The sequence below is a fragment of the Panthera leo genome, chromosome A1 (assembly GCF_018350215.1).
Source record: "Panthera leo isolate Ple1 chromosome A1, P.leo_Ple1_pat1.1, whole genome shotgun sequence".
NCBI lineage: Eukaryota > Metazoa > Chordata > Mammalia > Carnivora > Felidae > Panthera > Panthera leo.
The window spans coordinates 213,190,343-213,205,657 of NC_056679.1; the positions used below are offsets into that span (position 1 = coordinate 213,190,343).

Genomic DNA, 15,315 nt, shown 5'->3' on the forward strand with positions numbered 1-15,315 from the left:
TCATGAGGAAGACCTTTGCTGAACCAAATTGTTTTTAGTGGGCGTCCTGTCCAAGCTTGCTGTTTGCTCAGGGTTGGTCGGTGGGTCTCTGTGTTTAAGTGTGTTCGGTGCATCCTTTAGGATGAGAGAAGAAAGCTGGATAGTGGCCAATCTTAGTCTTGTTTCATTCAGATAGCTGCTTTGGGGGGATTGGGAAGGGGGTGTGTGGAGTGGCACTTGCTGCTGGAGCCTTTCTGGGGTGGGTGAGCTGTGGCAGCTAAACCCTTACTGAATTAGCTCAGCCTTTTTGTGGTAGGGTCCTATCTGGCGGGGGCTCCCTTCAGATCAGACCATTCCTTGTGTGTTGTTCCTTGGCCCTATCTAGGCTGACCCAGGTATCTGGAAAAATCAAACAATCCCCCCTCTTCAACCTCACCCTCCTTACCATTCTGAGGAGTGTAAATGGTTCCAATTCCGGGTGCTTCCTGCTTTTTCTGGGGCGCACTTTGTCCTGCAGTCCCCTTTCTCCAGGGTAAGACTTTAGGTGGCTTTCTTCAGGACTGTCATTTCATACTTCTTTTGCTAAAAAAATTGTATCCCATTTCATTGCTCTTCAGTTTGGTCTTAAGATTGTATTGTACCTGGTATGCATTCTCCAGCACTCCTAGAATGGGCTATTTCTGTATTAAAATGCATCCCTCTTTGTGTTCTTGTTTGGGCTTTAGACAAAAGAGTTACATGAGCAAATAAGCACACTCTCTGTCAGAAGTTTTACCTGAGTAGGAGTGAGCCGGTCAGCACCTGACTTTTGGGGTGTATATGGAAAAATTCAGGCAGGCAGCAGCTGGTATGTCCAGAGAAATTCTGTGATAAGAGGCTGAAGTTATGACAAAATAGCATCTATAAGGTTTCTAATAAAGAAAAGGTATGAAGAGTTGGTGATAAGGCCACTGACTGGTAGAGGGAGAAATGGATCTGCAGAAACAGACCCACACATAGCAGGATGGTTATGTACTATGTTTATTTTTGAGAGAGCACACGAGCAGGGGAAGGGCGGGGGGGGGGGGGGGGGGTGGTGGTGGTGGTGGAGACAGAATCCCAAGCAGGCTCAGTCCTGTCACCCCAGAACCCAATGTGGGGCTTGATCCCATAAACTGTGAGATCATGACCTAAGCTGAAACCAAGAGTCTGATGCTCAACCGACTGAGCCACCCAGGTGCCCCAAATAACAAGGGAGTCTTATCAGTGGAGGGCACTGAGTGAACACCCGTGAACCCCATCGTTCAGTATCAGAGGCCCGGTCATATGCCAAGTCCCATTTTTACATTTCTATGACCTGCCATCATCTTTCTTGTGCTACTCTAGGTTGATGTCTGCATCTTAAAATCAAGAGACTAAACTGATGCTTTTTATTTTACTCTGTGAAGCAGGATCCCAGGTCATCCAAGCATGGGGTCACGGGGGTGGGTGGGGTGGTAGCGGGAGGTGAGTGGGTAGCAGTTTTGAGAAAAATGAGGAATAGTAGTCATTATAAAGAGAAAAACCGACAAGGAAACAATGGCTGAGTAGCTGGGGAGTCTCCAGGTATCGCTGGAAATCATGGATTTATAGCAGCATTATTCTACATGGTTGTGGGATTTCCTCTAGGAAGAGGAATGTAGGAACCAACAAGCTGGCTAGTGGAAGGAAGGATCCAGGATTAGCTGGGACAAGGGTGTCGAGTCTCTGGGATGGATGGGGGCTGCTGTGCTCTACCGTGGTGTCTAGTCTAACAGAGAAGAAATGAAAGGTGGGGCTTCTGATGGGGAGAACATTGACAGTGTTGGGATTAGGCTTGCGGAAATTGAAGACTTTAGTAGCGGGAAGAGGGGAGTAAAATCTAGATGGTCAGGGCTTTGCAAAGGCATGGGATGTTGAAGGTCTTGGAGCTTTAGATTGTGTTAGATCCTCAGTGTGGCCATGTAAGAGTTGTTGATTAAAAAAAATTTTAATGTTTACTTATTTTTGAGAGAGAGCACGAGTTGGGAAGGAGCAGAGAAAGAGGGAGAGACAGGATCCAAAGCAGGCTCCAGGCTCTGAGCTGTCAGCACAGATCCCTGACGTGGGGCTCGAACTCATGAGCCACGAGATCATGACCTGAGCCGAAGTCGGACGCTTAACCGACTGAGCTACCCAGGTGCCCCAAGAGTTGTTGATTTTAGTTCTGTTGCCTTTGGACCTCTCATTTATGTAATAATTTAATAATTAACATGTCTTGATATTTTTTATATTTTTATTTTAGAGAGCGTGCAAGCAGTGGGGAGAGAGAATCCATGCTCAGGATGGAGCCCTAAGTGGGGCTCGATCAACTGAGCTACCCAGGCGCCCCTTATCATCATATTTTAAAAGGTTACTTTATGGATTGCAGAACTAAAACAACAAGGCAAGAACCAAGTAGTAAGTAGAGTGTTTATTTTTTTAAAATTACTTAAAAAAGGTTGTTTACAGAGATGTGGATTTACATAACTTGGCGACAACATTTTAAAAATGTACAGGCTATTTCATATTATTGCACTTACTCTTTAATATATAAGGCATTTTATTTTACATAAATAAAGGATGTATATTATAATACAACAGGTGTGGTGCCAATTAAGTCAACCATAAAATTAAATGAGATGTGTATGGAAGGACAGAAATGAAACCCGACTTACTTCAACTTTCACAGAATATCCTTGCAACTACAATTTACTTGTTGTAACACATATTTACCCTCATAGCTTATTGTGGGTGACTGACGAGTTAAATAAAAACTCCAAACAATGAAAATTTTAGTAGGATAATAGAATACCATTAGTGCTCACTTCAGGAAGTGTGGGAATTAGACTAATTAGAAATACTAGTCATGCCTTGAACACTGAAGACAAGTAAGTAGCCTTCTAAGGGTCAGAGATAGTTTAGCCTTTTGCTTTCTCCCTTCAATTCCAACTGGTGACCAGGGAAACCCTTCTCGCAAGATCTAGAAATGGCTGATGACTTTAACACAATTTAGTGAGCCAAAGGTCTACCCTTTGCACTCTTCAGATACGATGATCAGGGACTCTTGGAAGGAGACTGTTCCACTGCTCCCCATTCTGTAGACATTCCTGTTTGCGTAGGAATGTGAATTTCTTACTGGTAGGCACAGCTGGAAGGGTGGAGGCAAATATTCTCTTACCATTCAGGCAAGAAAGCAGAAACCACAAAACTGACCCCAGAGACTTAAAAACAATCTAGCATGCACCTTGCACTGACTGCCTATAGTATCCTACCTGGAACTGTAGTGAATAGTAGAAGCTAAATTAATCAGGTCTTTCTAGCTAACTCTTGTGCAACATTCTCTTTTGTATATAACCTACGGAAAAAAAAAGTGAGAAATCTGGGCTCACCAGCCAGATACTTCAGTCCCATCTGAGAGACCCCTCTGGGCCAACTTTACAGAGGTTTACTGGGATTAGTCACTTGGAAAAGCAATGTACAAAGGTGAGTAAGCACCTCTATGATCGGGGGAGGGGGTACGGTGACCTCCATTCTTTTCTCTAAGCCATAGACCCAAGCTGCAGGTTATTGGAAGAAGTCTCCGACATAATACCTCGGCGTCCTCCCACAGGCAGGTTATGATTCTCACCTGTACTCCCAGGACTCGATCTGCTGGCCTGCATCACCCTTGGATCTGGCTCGTAACTACATAGTTCTGCTGCTTTACCTTGAAAGAGTGACTCACCCTTGTTCTCCATTTTCTTCTTTTTACATCTTGGTAAATGTAGCTGGTGAAGGTTTAGAATTTAAGAAAAGAAGGTGCAGTAGGAGGAGAAAAGCCAGTTTTGTGACAGGGAACAGCGCATTGAATGGGAACAGCCACTACGAACAAGTCATGCTTTGAAAGGAGAGCAGCCGGGATGGGTTTTCACAGGCAGTATGAGTCACGACAGTCTTTTGCAGGGAAACGGTTTTGCAAAAGGAAGAATTTGCAAAACAGGAAAACAAAACCAGCAAACGCTTTAGTCACTGCAGAGCCGACATCACACCCAGGTCAGGAAAAGAGGTCCAGTGCTTTAGAAAGGTTCTATTTCTTAAGCTTGTTGGGAAAGGGGAACACAACCAGCCAACCAAAAAAAAGTCCCCTAGAAGGATTATTTTTAAGTTCCTCCATTTGGATTGTAAATGTAATGCCTACGTTTATAAATCCAAGGGTACTAAAAAGATTTCTAAAAATTTGGCTTAAATTAGTGGTTGGAGTGCATAAAATATAGAAATGGAAACCCAGTGACTATGATATTTCTGCCCACTCTTGGGTTGACTGGTCTTGAACTGAAGCACTTATTCAAGACAAGTTGCAAACCAGATGCAAGGTGCTTTCAGAGCTGGAACTTTCTGCTCACTCAAAGCAGCAAAGTTCATGGCTATTTAGTGTGGTTTATCAGCACGGCATTTTTGTAACATAGCCTTACGACTTACACTTTTAGATCACGATCAGCACTTCATGATGATCGACAATCCACTGAGTTGAACTCTGCATCCGTACATTGCACATGACACTCTCTAAAAAATATCACTTTCTGTATTTTGCTTTTTCATTTTTGGGTAATTCCTGAGCTCAGCTTAACTGTTAGGTCATAACTGATCTTCTTTCTTTCTTTAAGTCTCATTTCTTTTCACGGTAACAATACAGACCCACAGCTCCTTCCACTGAATGTGCCTAAAAGCACTGTTATTTACTTACAAAATTATATAAAACTGTAGTCCTTTTAGTTGTGACATTTGTGTTGCCCCCTCGGACCTGGTTACCTCCCTCACTGCCAGGACTGGGTACAGTGCGAAAGGAGGCAAGAAGGATGCGAAGGTCTAGGTAAATGGTTCGAATGAAGGGCACGCCGTGTCTCGTGTCCCCAGCAGTAAATGTGAAAAGGAGGGGACAGGCACTGGAACGAAAGGATCCCTCCCAGCCGAGGTGGTCAAGGTCAAAGGCTTCCAGGGGTCCGCTCCACCGCTGCTGCACGCACAAGAGGTCAGCTTCACGTAGATGTCAAAACGTGGAGATTTCTATAGTCCTTGCCTGTATCAGTGTTCCTGTGTTGTTTTAGGAACCCAGCGTTTGAAGAAGTTACTCTGATTTGCTCAAGTAAGGGAACTGAGAAAAGGAGATGCTTGTTCAAAAATGTAACCAGCATGACCAGTGAGCATCACCACTGGTGATGGTTTCAGGACAAATTTCTATGCTTCCTAATTACTAACTGCACAGGTCCCTCCGGGACAGACTTCATAATATTCCAGGCGTCAAAGTGCATGAGCCCAACCAGGGGTTTCCCATTAATGGCGAGAATTTCATCTCCAGCTTCTATTGTTCCCGCTTGTTCAGCTGCACCCCCTGTGAGAATAAATGCAGAATAAGGGCTTGGCACCTTCGTGGTATTCAAAATAAATTCCAAGGAAACGAAAAACTTAAATGGTACCCAGTGCCTATATTCTTAAGACGCACAGGGCATACATCCATTAAATATTCAAATCTGTAACCCCCTCCTCTCCTAAGATGCATAAGCAGTGGACTAGGAGAAAATCATTTTCAATGTATTTAATCAACAGAGGGAATACGCAGACTAGATAAAGAACTACAAATCAGTAACTAAAATCCAAATGGCCAGTAAGTGTAGGAAAACAGGCTCCACTTTGATCTAATATACCATGACGGCTAATCAGGGACTGTGGAGATTACTTACACACAAAACCTGATGTATTTCTACACCGCAGCTTTCTATATAACAAGCTTAGGAGTATATGGGTGTATGTTACTGATACCGTTAGTATTCACTATTGTGATAGCATATTACATATAATAGGATATACATTAGTATATTTTTATATATACTGATATTGTTAGTATAACTATACTTTAAAAAAATGTTAGAGGAAGAGAGATGATCCCAAGCAGGCTCCGTGCTGTCAGCACGCAGCCCACCGTGGAGCTCGATGCCAAGAATCACGACATCGCTACCGGAGCCCAGATGGAGTCGGATGCTTCACCGACTGAACCGCCCAGGCTCCTCTATAATTAGATTTAAAATTTGTAATATAATTGTTTAGCTCAGGAACCTGAAGAGGTCTTTGAGAACTGTCCAAGATTAAATGACGATGCAGGGTCATAAAGAGAGCTCAGATCTACCACATGTTTCAATGATCTCTACTCCCATCCTAGTATTGCAATTTTAAATGAATGGGATCTTGGTCCATGTTAACTACCCCTGACTGGCAACCCTGATGGCCTTACTTAGCCTGTATGTTTACATCAGCTACAGCTAATACTAGTTAAGAACACTGGAGTTGGACACAGACCCTGGGGCCAGACTGCCTGGGGTCAAGCCTTATTCTGCCATTTGCACCTGTGACCTTCGGGGCTCGTGTGGTCCCCTGTGGCACAGTCTCTCCTCTGGTGAAACAGGGATAACAGTACCTGATAGGACTGTCATGGGGGCGACATGTGTTCACATGTGTAGAACACAACAGGGCGGACACAGCACACCCTGTATGTCACAGAGAATAAGAACATTTTCCAAATGGAAAGAAAACAGACTGCTAACTGGGTTTTTTAGGGCATTACCTTTGTACACTCTTTTAATGACCAGGGGCCCGTCTCCAGCCATCGATGATTTTCCTCCATCCAGACTCAATCCCAGCCCGGCAGAGGTCTTCAGCACTTCAACACACAGAGCATCGTGGGAAGCTACACTTCTACCTGTAGCAACGACGTTCGGAAGGATGAAGAGACAGGGACACTCATCACCTCCTGTCCTGTCCCCTAAATGTATTCCCCCCGCACCCTGGAGTCCCATCTACCTTCGAAACCAGCATTAGAGTTCATCTCCCAAATTTGGAGCTGGCCTCGTGGCTAAGTTCCTGCCATACCTGCACCTTGTGCTCTTCTAAGCACTTCCTGTTGTGCCCAAGCAGAAACCCCCAGACTCTGAACTGCTCTTGGCAAGCCCCACACGCTGTTGCTGTGGGTCTCAGTGAAGTCACACTTGGGGAGTCAAATTCGATTTCCTGCTGACCCTGACTGCTGATGGCAGCAGTGTGTCACAGTCTGACACTGAAATCCTGCAACACCCAAATGCCAGACCCCATGTGAGACCGTGACCGTGGATTCCAAAGCTCCCAGGGACGCCCAGAGCTCCTTTCCTTCCTCCTCCTGCCACACATGCTCCTGTTGTGTGTTTTCATCACACACCAGCTGCCTTCACTGCCGTCTCCTCTCTCCACTGGGGGGTGGGGGATGTTTCCACGGCAACACTCGTGCCTGCTCTGTGTGCTAGTGTGGAGAGGCCTGGCTGAAATCCGCCTTGGAGATCTGCATAGAGATTGTAAGCTTGCCTTTTATTTCTCTTATTTACACACTTTCTCAGTGAAGGACGTTGAGGGGAATGGAAAGGCGCACCGACCTCTCTGGGAGGCAGGGGAAGGACCACAGATTAAACTGCCCCCTTCAGGTTGAGGCCAAGCTAGCCAGCATCACTGCTCTTGCACATAAAGGCCAGTCCATTAGTGTGGTTTCACGAAGGCGACTCCACGTCCCATGTGGTCTGAAGGAAATGTGCTAATGGGAGCAGCCTGATTTTTCCGTAGGTGATTTCACTTGCTGTTAAACAGGAAAACAGGCCCATTACAGTGGCTCTCAGCTCTGGCCAGACTCTACTGGAATCACCCAGGAACCTTAAAAAGATTGTGATGCTGGGCCCTGGCCCTTACCTTCACCCCCATCCCTGAGGTTTTATGATTGAAATAAGCTGGGGAATTTACTGAGCAGGAGGATTGTAAAAAGCTTCCTACGTGTCTTTAACGTGCAGCCTACCGCATCAGCCCTCAAGTGGGATGCTCTCTGTGTTAGGGGAGAACTGCACAGGTTCAGGTAGAGCCCTGGGCACGGGCATTTTAAGGAACAGGAATACGAAAAAATAAAGGTTAGGCCCTGAATGTGTTTACAATTTGGTAACTCTGTAGAATCTGGTTCAAGGCCAGATGTTCTGAAGGTGCCACAGGAATACTTAATGATTATAAATGACAGGATTAGCCTTCCATATCCCGAGTTCATGAGTCTTAAAAACTCTGGAAGCTACTGGGATTAAATGTCAAGTGGTTTCCTTTGACAAGTTGCCCGGATCCCAATGAAAGTACAAGCAATTGAGACTATGCGGGGGCAAAGGTGAGCATGACAAGGTCTGATGACTTAAGGTGTTTCCCAATATTGGGAAGGGCTTCGATTTTCTAGAAGAGCAAAAGCAAGGGAACAGAGAAGGCTGAGAATGCCCCCAGCCTGCGGAGGCATCTGGACAAGAAGAGTTCCGTTTGTTCAGTGGACATCAGTGCCCTTTCCAGCAAAGCAATCACAGAGAGCCCAGGCTGCCACGAAGCCAAGGTGAACAGGGAGGAATTCAGCTACCCTTAACTTCATTAGGGAGAGATGTTGAGTGGAAGAAAAACCTCCCCAGAAGGCAATGCCCTGACCCGGGCTTCGTTGGCTCTCCTATGCCACCTGGACTAAAGACGTCACTCCTGAACTCCAAGGTAGGGGACACCACTGAAGTCTGATGTAGTTATCTGAAGGCCGTAATCAGCCTGTGCTTCAGAAACACAAGTGGTACTTCGTTCCTCCTGAGTAAGTACTTCATACGCCTTGCTCATGAGCCTTGGTGTGACAGTGTGGAGGGCATACAGAAAATCTTACTTCTGAACCTCTTTTTGTAAGTTCTTCTTGGTTGATTAAGGCTATAGTCTCTGTCTTTAAACATCTGTACCCCCTCATTTCCTTACATTCTTCTAAAACAGGAAAGAATACAAACCTTGATATTTTCCGAGGACAAATCTCAGTACTGGAATTTCTCTTTCTACAGTCTCAACATGATTCCCCTCCCCTGTCACAAGAGTTTCTTGCTTTACTTACCGGCCACTTAAGTCCTAAGAAGAAGATATAAATGTGAAAGGGCTTCCTTCTTAGCACATTTAGAGAAGCAGTCAAGCGGTCGTTAAAAATCTTCAATAGTATGACTTTAACTACTGGGGGCAGTGGTTTATAACTTCCTTGTAACACTGCTTTTGCAAGAACCATCTGCCGACATAAGACTTCACTACATTTGATTTCTCTGACCCAGATGATAGTAGTTATGTTCCTTCATGCTCACCAGGAACCAATCTGCCAGCTGCACCCACCCTGCTGGTTGTTGAACTGGTGTCTTACCTACTCCAGGATCCAGGAGGCTGGTCTTTCTGGATAGCAAGCCCTTCCCATTGGCTTCCTGTCTGGTGGAGGATCTGGGCTGGTCATTCCCTTTCTTGATGACTACAAGGACATCTTTGTGCAGCTGTGCTTGGTGCAGAACCTTCAGGACCTCCCCATGGGCTAAGCCAGCCAGTGAGGTGCCATTGACTGATAGAAGGAAATCCCCTCGGTTCACAGTCCCTTCCTGAGAAGCAGCCCCCTGAGAAAACACCCTGTGCACCTGCGGCAAGGAGAAGTCAAAAGCCAAAGTCATCATACAAACGTGGTTTACCAAAAACCTATTCAGTGTGAGGGATGGAATATATATATTTAAAATGTTTAATGTTTATTTAGTTCTGAGAAAGAGACAGAGCATGAGCGGGGGAGGGGCAGAGAGAGGGAGACACAGAATTGGAAGCAGGCTCCAGGCTCTGAGCTGTTAGCACAAAGCCCGATGTGAGGCTCAAACTCATGAACCGTTGGATCATGACCTGAGCTGAAATCGCACGCTCAACCAACGGAGCCACCCAGACGCCCCTGGAATATATTTTTTACTCAACTTCTTGCTCGTGTCTAAGAAGGGCTCGTGCCCTGGCACTCCATGGGGGCAAGAAGAACACAAAAATGAACAGGGCCTGGTCTTGCCTAATGAAGGTGGCCTCTCCAATGATCTCAAAGTCCTTTGAGTGATACAAAATTTTAGGTTGTTCTTGAGAAGGAAGTGATTTCAAAAGCAAATGCGGGTTTGGTCAGTTAATTCTAGTGTTTTCCTAGTGCTAGAATAAAATGTTAGGTGAATAGGAGGGTACAGAAAACTGCTGATGTGTATTTGCATCTAATCACTCCGTCTGTATACATCAGTCAGCTCTGTGGTAAGAATGTGTATCTTTGCTAATGAATATATCATATCCTACTTTCCCCACTTTTCCATTTTTGTTTTGTGAGGAGGGGACAAACACCAGCATTCTTTGAACTCACAGACGTGAATTTTGTTCTGATCAAATGTGAGGCTGCTTCGGGAGTGACTTTCCTGCGAGCACCTTGACACTGTCACTTACCACAATTGATTTTGGCTCCACATCTGTTCCTCCTGCCACAGTGAATCCCAGACCTGAGCCTTCTTTTTTATTCAAGACGATGAAGCAAACATCTTCTTTATTCTAGTGAAAAGAAACAGAAAAAAGTACAGTTGATCCTTGAACAACATGGGGTTTGGGGCACCCACCCCCACACTGTGGAAAATCTGCCTATAAATTTTGACTGCCCCTCACACTTAACCGCTAATAGCCTGCCCTTGATGGAAGCCTCAGTAATAACATAAACAGTTGGTTAACACATAGTTTCTGTTATATGTATTATATACTGTATTCTTACAGTAAAGCTACAGAGGGGTGCCTGGTGGCTCAGTCAGTTAAGCGTCTGACTCTTGATTTCACCTCAGGTCACAGTCTCATGGTTTGTGAGTTCGAGCCCTGCACTGGGCCCTGCGTTGGCAGTATGAAGCCTGCTTAGGATTCTTGGTCTCCCTCTCTCTGTCCTACTCCTGTTCGCTCACTCTCAAAAAAAAAAAAAAAAAAAAAAAAAAGCTAGAAGGGAAAAAACATAATTAAGAAAGTCCTAACAAAGAGAGTGTATTTAGAGTGCTATAAAAAACTCACGCGTAAGTGGACCCGTGCAGTTCAAACCTGTGTTGTTCAAGGTCACGTATCTGTTCCTTGTGCTGGGAGTTAGTAAGTTCTGTGGTCAGCCCTCCCGCTGTGTCGCACAGCTTGTCAGCACCGAGCCCCAGTGGCTATTCAGGAGCTTTCCCACCTTTCCTGAACTCAACTGTCCTCTACCCATCCTGGGCAGTGCTTACTTGGAGTTTGGGGGTCCATCCTGTACCTACAGAACCACGGGGATGGTGGACAGAAAGGGGCAGGGACGGGACAATGTAGGACCTATTCTAGGCACCATATTGTGTCTTCCTAAATCTGAAGACAGCACGTAATTTGGTCATGAAGGAAATTCTTTTTGTTTTTTTTAATGTTTATTTTTGAGAGAGAGAGCATGAGTGAGGGAGGGGCAGAGAGAGAGGGAGACAGAGGATCTGAAGCAGGCTCTGTGCTGAGCGCGCAGAGCCCAATGCGGGGCTTGAACTCTTGAACCGTGAAATCATGACCTGAGCTAAAGTCAGATGCGTAGCCTTAGACTGTGCCACCCAGGTGCCTCGCGAAGGGAATTCTTCATTCTATAACTGTTTAAGTCTATAATTTAGTCAGGCCAGGGTCAACCACAGCAGAGAAGAAGTGCCAAGAGGCAGGATGAGAACACACTGAGGCCAACTGTTTTATGACCCCTTCCCACCACGTTCAGTTCGTTGGATTTGAGGTGTAATTACTGAATGGGTATTCCTAAAATACAAAGTATGTTAAAAAAAAATAAAGTAGGGGTGCCTGGGTGGCTCAGTCAGCTCTGTCTCTCTCTGTCTCAAAAATAAACATTAAGAAAAAAAAATTAAAAAAAATATATAAAGTACCCTAAAACTAACTGCCAACTTGTATTTGAGACTAGAACATTCCTAGTAGTGTCTAGGCTTACGTAACAAAAGACTGTCCTGTTGGATGTTTCAAGCATCCAACAAAAGATACCTTAAAATATTTTAAAATAACTGAGTTAGGCTAATTATTCTGAATTTTGACTTCCTTCACCGCACATGGTAAAAATGATTCCGCAACATTTTTCAAGATCTGCATTGCTAGGTTCCCCATGAAGTGATTTATAATCCATCAATTCAAGGTGTTCTCAACCCAGCAACAGAAAAAGAATCTAAAAATAAAACTGAAGTGTTGTTTTGATGAGAGAAGGTGAAAACACTGAAAGAGAGAACCACCTCTGTATTGTGCTGGGGAAGGAACCCATAATTAAAAAAAAAAAAGTTTAGGAGTGCCTGGGTGGCTTAGTCGGTTAAGCATCTGACTCTTGATTTCGGCTCAGGTCATAATGTCATGGTTGGTGAATTTGAGCCCTGAATCAGGCTCTGCACTGACAAGGCGGAACCTGCTTGGGATTTTCTCTCTCCCTGTCCATTCCCCACTCACATGCAGGCTCGCTCGCTCACTCTCTCAAAATAAAACATAAAAAAATAAAAGAAAAAGAGTTTAGTCCTATTAATACGTCCTAAAGAGTGATCCCAAGCATTTTATGTCTCCCCAAAGAAGTTCATTCAAACCAAATCTCCATTTGCTGACACTAGAATGTTCCACAGACTTGCTGGGGGATTTTGACTTTGTTGGGAAGTCTAACCATTTACAGGCTCAGACACGTTCAGAGAGAAGAATGAAAACTAGGCGTTCTTGATGAAAATGGGGCATGTGGTCTGGTACACCCAAATTTTAATTTGCTCAAAAAATGTTTTTTCGAATTGTGTCTGAGGATACAAGCGCACTAGAAGCCGACCACGGCCGCTCTGTGAAAGCAAGTGAAGACTGCAGGGAAATGAGGGTGCTCATTTCCCTGCAGTCTGCTGCATTCTGATGCATTCTGATGCAAGTAGGAATGCTGTTCCACACCAAGCCACCGTACTTGTCTGGGGGTGAATGTGGAACCAGAGGGACGGGGTGGGAGACCCAGCTGGCACTCAGCGTCCTGCCCGCACAAAAAGTCTCCCACTGTGTCTGTGGTCCCTGAAAACGTGCATTTCATTTGTGAGGTAGGTTGAGACTTTTTGGTTTTCTGCTTCTACTTTCTTTTCTTCTTCTTAAGTTTATTTGAGAGACAGAGGCAGAGAGAAAGGGAGAGAGAGTCCCAAGCACTGATAGTGCAGAGCCTAGCGCAAGGCTTGATCCCATGAACCGTGAGATCATGACCTGAGCCGAAATCAAGAGTCGGACGGCTTAACGAACTGAGCCACCTAGGCGCCCCTCCTTCTACATTTTATCTAACACTGTAGAATGTCTGGAGGACAAGGGACCCGGCAAAGTGTGATCCCACCATGCCACATTGACTGGAAATGCCAGAATGAGACTTGCATGCATGGAACACTTATTGTCACAAGTCGAAGAAAGAAGGGAGAGGACAGAACGGTCCCTTTCACTGAAAGTGAAAAATGCTGGATGTCTCAATGTGTTAACTGCACAGACCCAAACCAGCAGGCTGAAGACCAGAGGGAGTGTGTAAACTAAGGGGAGCTGGTCTCCTCTCCAACTTGGTTCCTTCCTCAGGGGATGCCAACATCACAGCCCTTCTGGGTAATGGGAGAAATTTCTGGCACAGTGTTCTCAGATCTATGAGTGGCCCAGGTACATTACCAGTCAAGAAAAAATTGTTCATGTTTGTTTTCTCAAAACAAATATTCACTTATTAGGGTTCAAATCTCTAAGGGCAGTTCTGAGAAATTAATGTTCTTCAGAGAAGTATTCTAGATATGAACCCATGGCTTCTTCTGTTACTATCATCACATCTAATTTATTGAAAGACTGCATTTTTTTTTAAATTTTTTAAATGTTTATTTTTTTTTGAGAGAGAGAGAGAGACAGAGCATGAGCAGGGGAGGGGCACAGAGAGGGAGACACAGAATCTGAAGCAGGCTCCAGGCACTGAGCTATCAGCACATAGCCTGATGCGGGGCTTGAACTCATGGACCGCGAAGATCATGACCTGAGCCGAAGCTGAATGCTTAACCGACTGAGCCACCCAGGCACCCCAAAAGACTGACTTTTTTTTTTTTTAATGTTTATTTTTGACAGAGACAGACAGAGTGCAAGTGGGGGAGGGGCAGAGAGAGAGGGAGACCCAGAATTTGAAGCATCTCCAGGATCCGAGCTGTCAGGACAGAGCCCACTGTCAGCACAGAGCCAGATGCGGGGCTCAAACTCATGAACTGTGAGAGCATGACTTGAGTTGAAGTTGGACACTCGACTGACTGAGCCACCCAGGTGCCCCAAAAGACTGCATTTCTAATGACCGGTTAGCCACCTTGTCTTGAATCCCAGGCTTCAGAAGCTCTCATGCTGGGGCCAGGGCAGGGCTACACACACGCTAACTCATTTCCCCAGCAGGTGGCTCCCTTGACAAGTAGTTAACGTCCACCTAGGTGCAGAGATGTGCTGTGGCCATTCCCTCATGTTTCCAACACGCCTAGTTCAGTTTTGAGGACCCTCTGTTGACAGACTCCAAGCGTGGGGGGTGAGGAGGATGGTAACTAGTCACTACTGGGGAATTAACACAGCGGCTGCGCCAATCTGGCACCTGAAATTCAAGTCAGGGTCTAGCTTGTGAAGCCAGCTGCAAGCTGCAACTGCGAGAGAGGTCAGACCCAGCTGGGCAGCTCTGTGCTCGGGCTCAGAGCAGAGCTCTTCCTGGCTCCCAGAGCTCCTGCCCCGAACCTGGGCACGACCCCAACCCGGCCCTGCCCCGGCTTCCTCTCCCTGTGTGGTCGGGTTCCACTCACCTCTGATTGTGCTTTCGCTTCCTGAATGAGAGCCGGGACCGTCGATTTTGACCCCACTGATGATAAAACAGACTGTAATCTTTGCTGGTCTCCTGCTGAGACTAGAAGTTGATCCAAACTAATATAAAAATATGAAAGAAAAAGGCAATTTTCTCCTTTCATAAGGTTGTATTTACAATGCTCTTTCTACCAAGTTGCAGGTGTTTTCTGATTTTCGTGCTTTCTTTTGTTTTTAAAAATAATTTTTTTAATGTTTATTTTTTTTCTCGAGGTCGCACTGTGAAGGATGGACAGAGAGAGCAAGGAGACACAGACTCTGAAGCAGTCTCCAGGCTCTGAGCTGTCAGCACAGAACCCGAAGTGGGGGTCGAACTCATGAACTGTGAGATCATGACATGAACTGTGAGCGAAGTCGGACGCTCAACTGACCGAGCCACCCAGGCGCCCCTTCAAAAGGTGCCCCTTTTGGTCATAAGAACTCTCAATTCAAACTGCTTGAAGAATCCTGAGTGCTGGGCAGGAATGTCATTCACAGGAATTACTGTGGCTTCTGGGATCCATCACCTCAGGATGTTAGGGAACCAGTGCTGGAGCTCCGCAGAACATTTCTGACAGTTTGAAAAATATTCTTTAAAATGTT

At 45.4% G+C, this 15,315-nt stretch overlaps 1 protein-coding gene and 1 long non-coding RNA gene across 7 annotated transcripts in view; one reads left to right on the forward strand and one right to left on the reverse strand.

The window, feature by feature from the left end:
* The first annotated feature begins 2,295 nt into the window (after window positions 1-2,295).
* Window positions 2,296-8,554, forward strand: LOC122227890. Of its 2 annotated transcripts, XR_006206266.1 has the most exons (4): window positions 2,296-2,415; window positions 3,369-3,480; window positions 6,618-7,352; window positions 8,242-8,554. It is a non-coding gene; the product is annotated as an uncharacterized LOC122227890 (long non-coding RNA). The 2 variants fall into 2 exon arrangements; XR_006206263.1 differs by lacking the exon at window positions 8,242-8,554 and having other exon boundaries at window positions 6,618-7,966.
* The window catches only part of PDZD2 (PDZ domain containing 2), a 139,316-nt gene continuing 126,525 nt past the window's right edge, over window positions 2,525-15,315 (reverse strand). For all 5 annotated transcript variants that reach the window (XM_042952595.1, XM_042952588.1, XM_042952602.1 and 2 more), the window contains 5 exons: window positions 14,676-14,793; window positions 10,303-10,404; window positions 9,224-9,485; window positions 6,593-6,727; window positions 2,525-5,365 (listed from right to left, as the gene is read on the reverse strand). In XM_042952595.1, coding sequence (XP_042808529.1) covers window positions 5,199-5,365; window positions 6,593-6,727; window positions 9,224-9,485; window positions 10,303-10,404; window positions 14,676-14,793 — 784 coding nt within the window. In that variant the 3' untranslated portion in view covers window positions 2,525-5,198. The remainder of the gene's footprint in view (window positions 5,366-6,592; window positions 6,728-9,223; window positions 9,486-10,302; window positions 10,405-14,675; window positions 14,794-15,315) is intronic.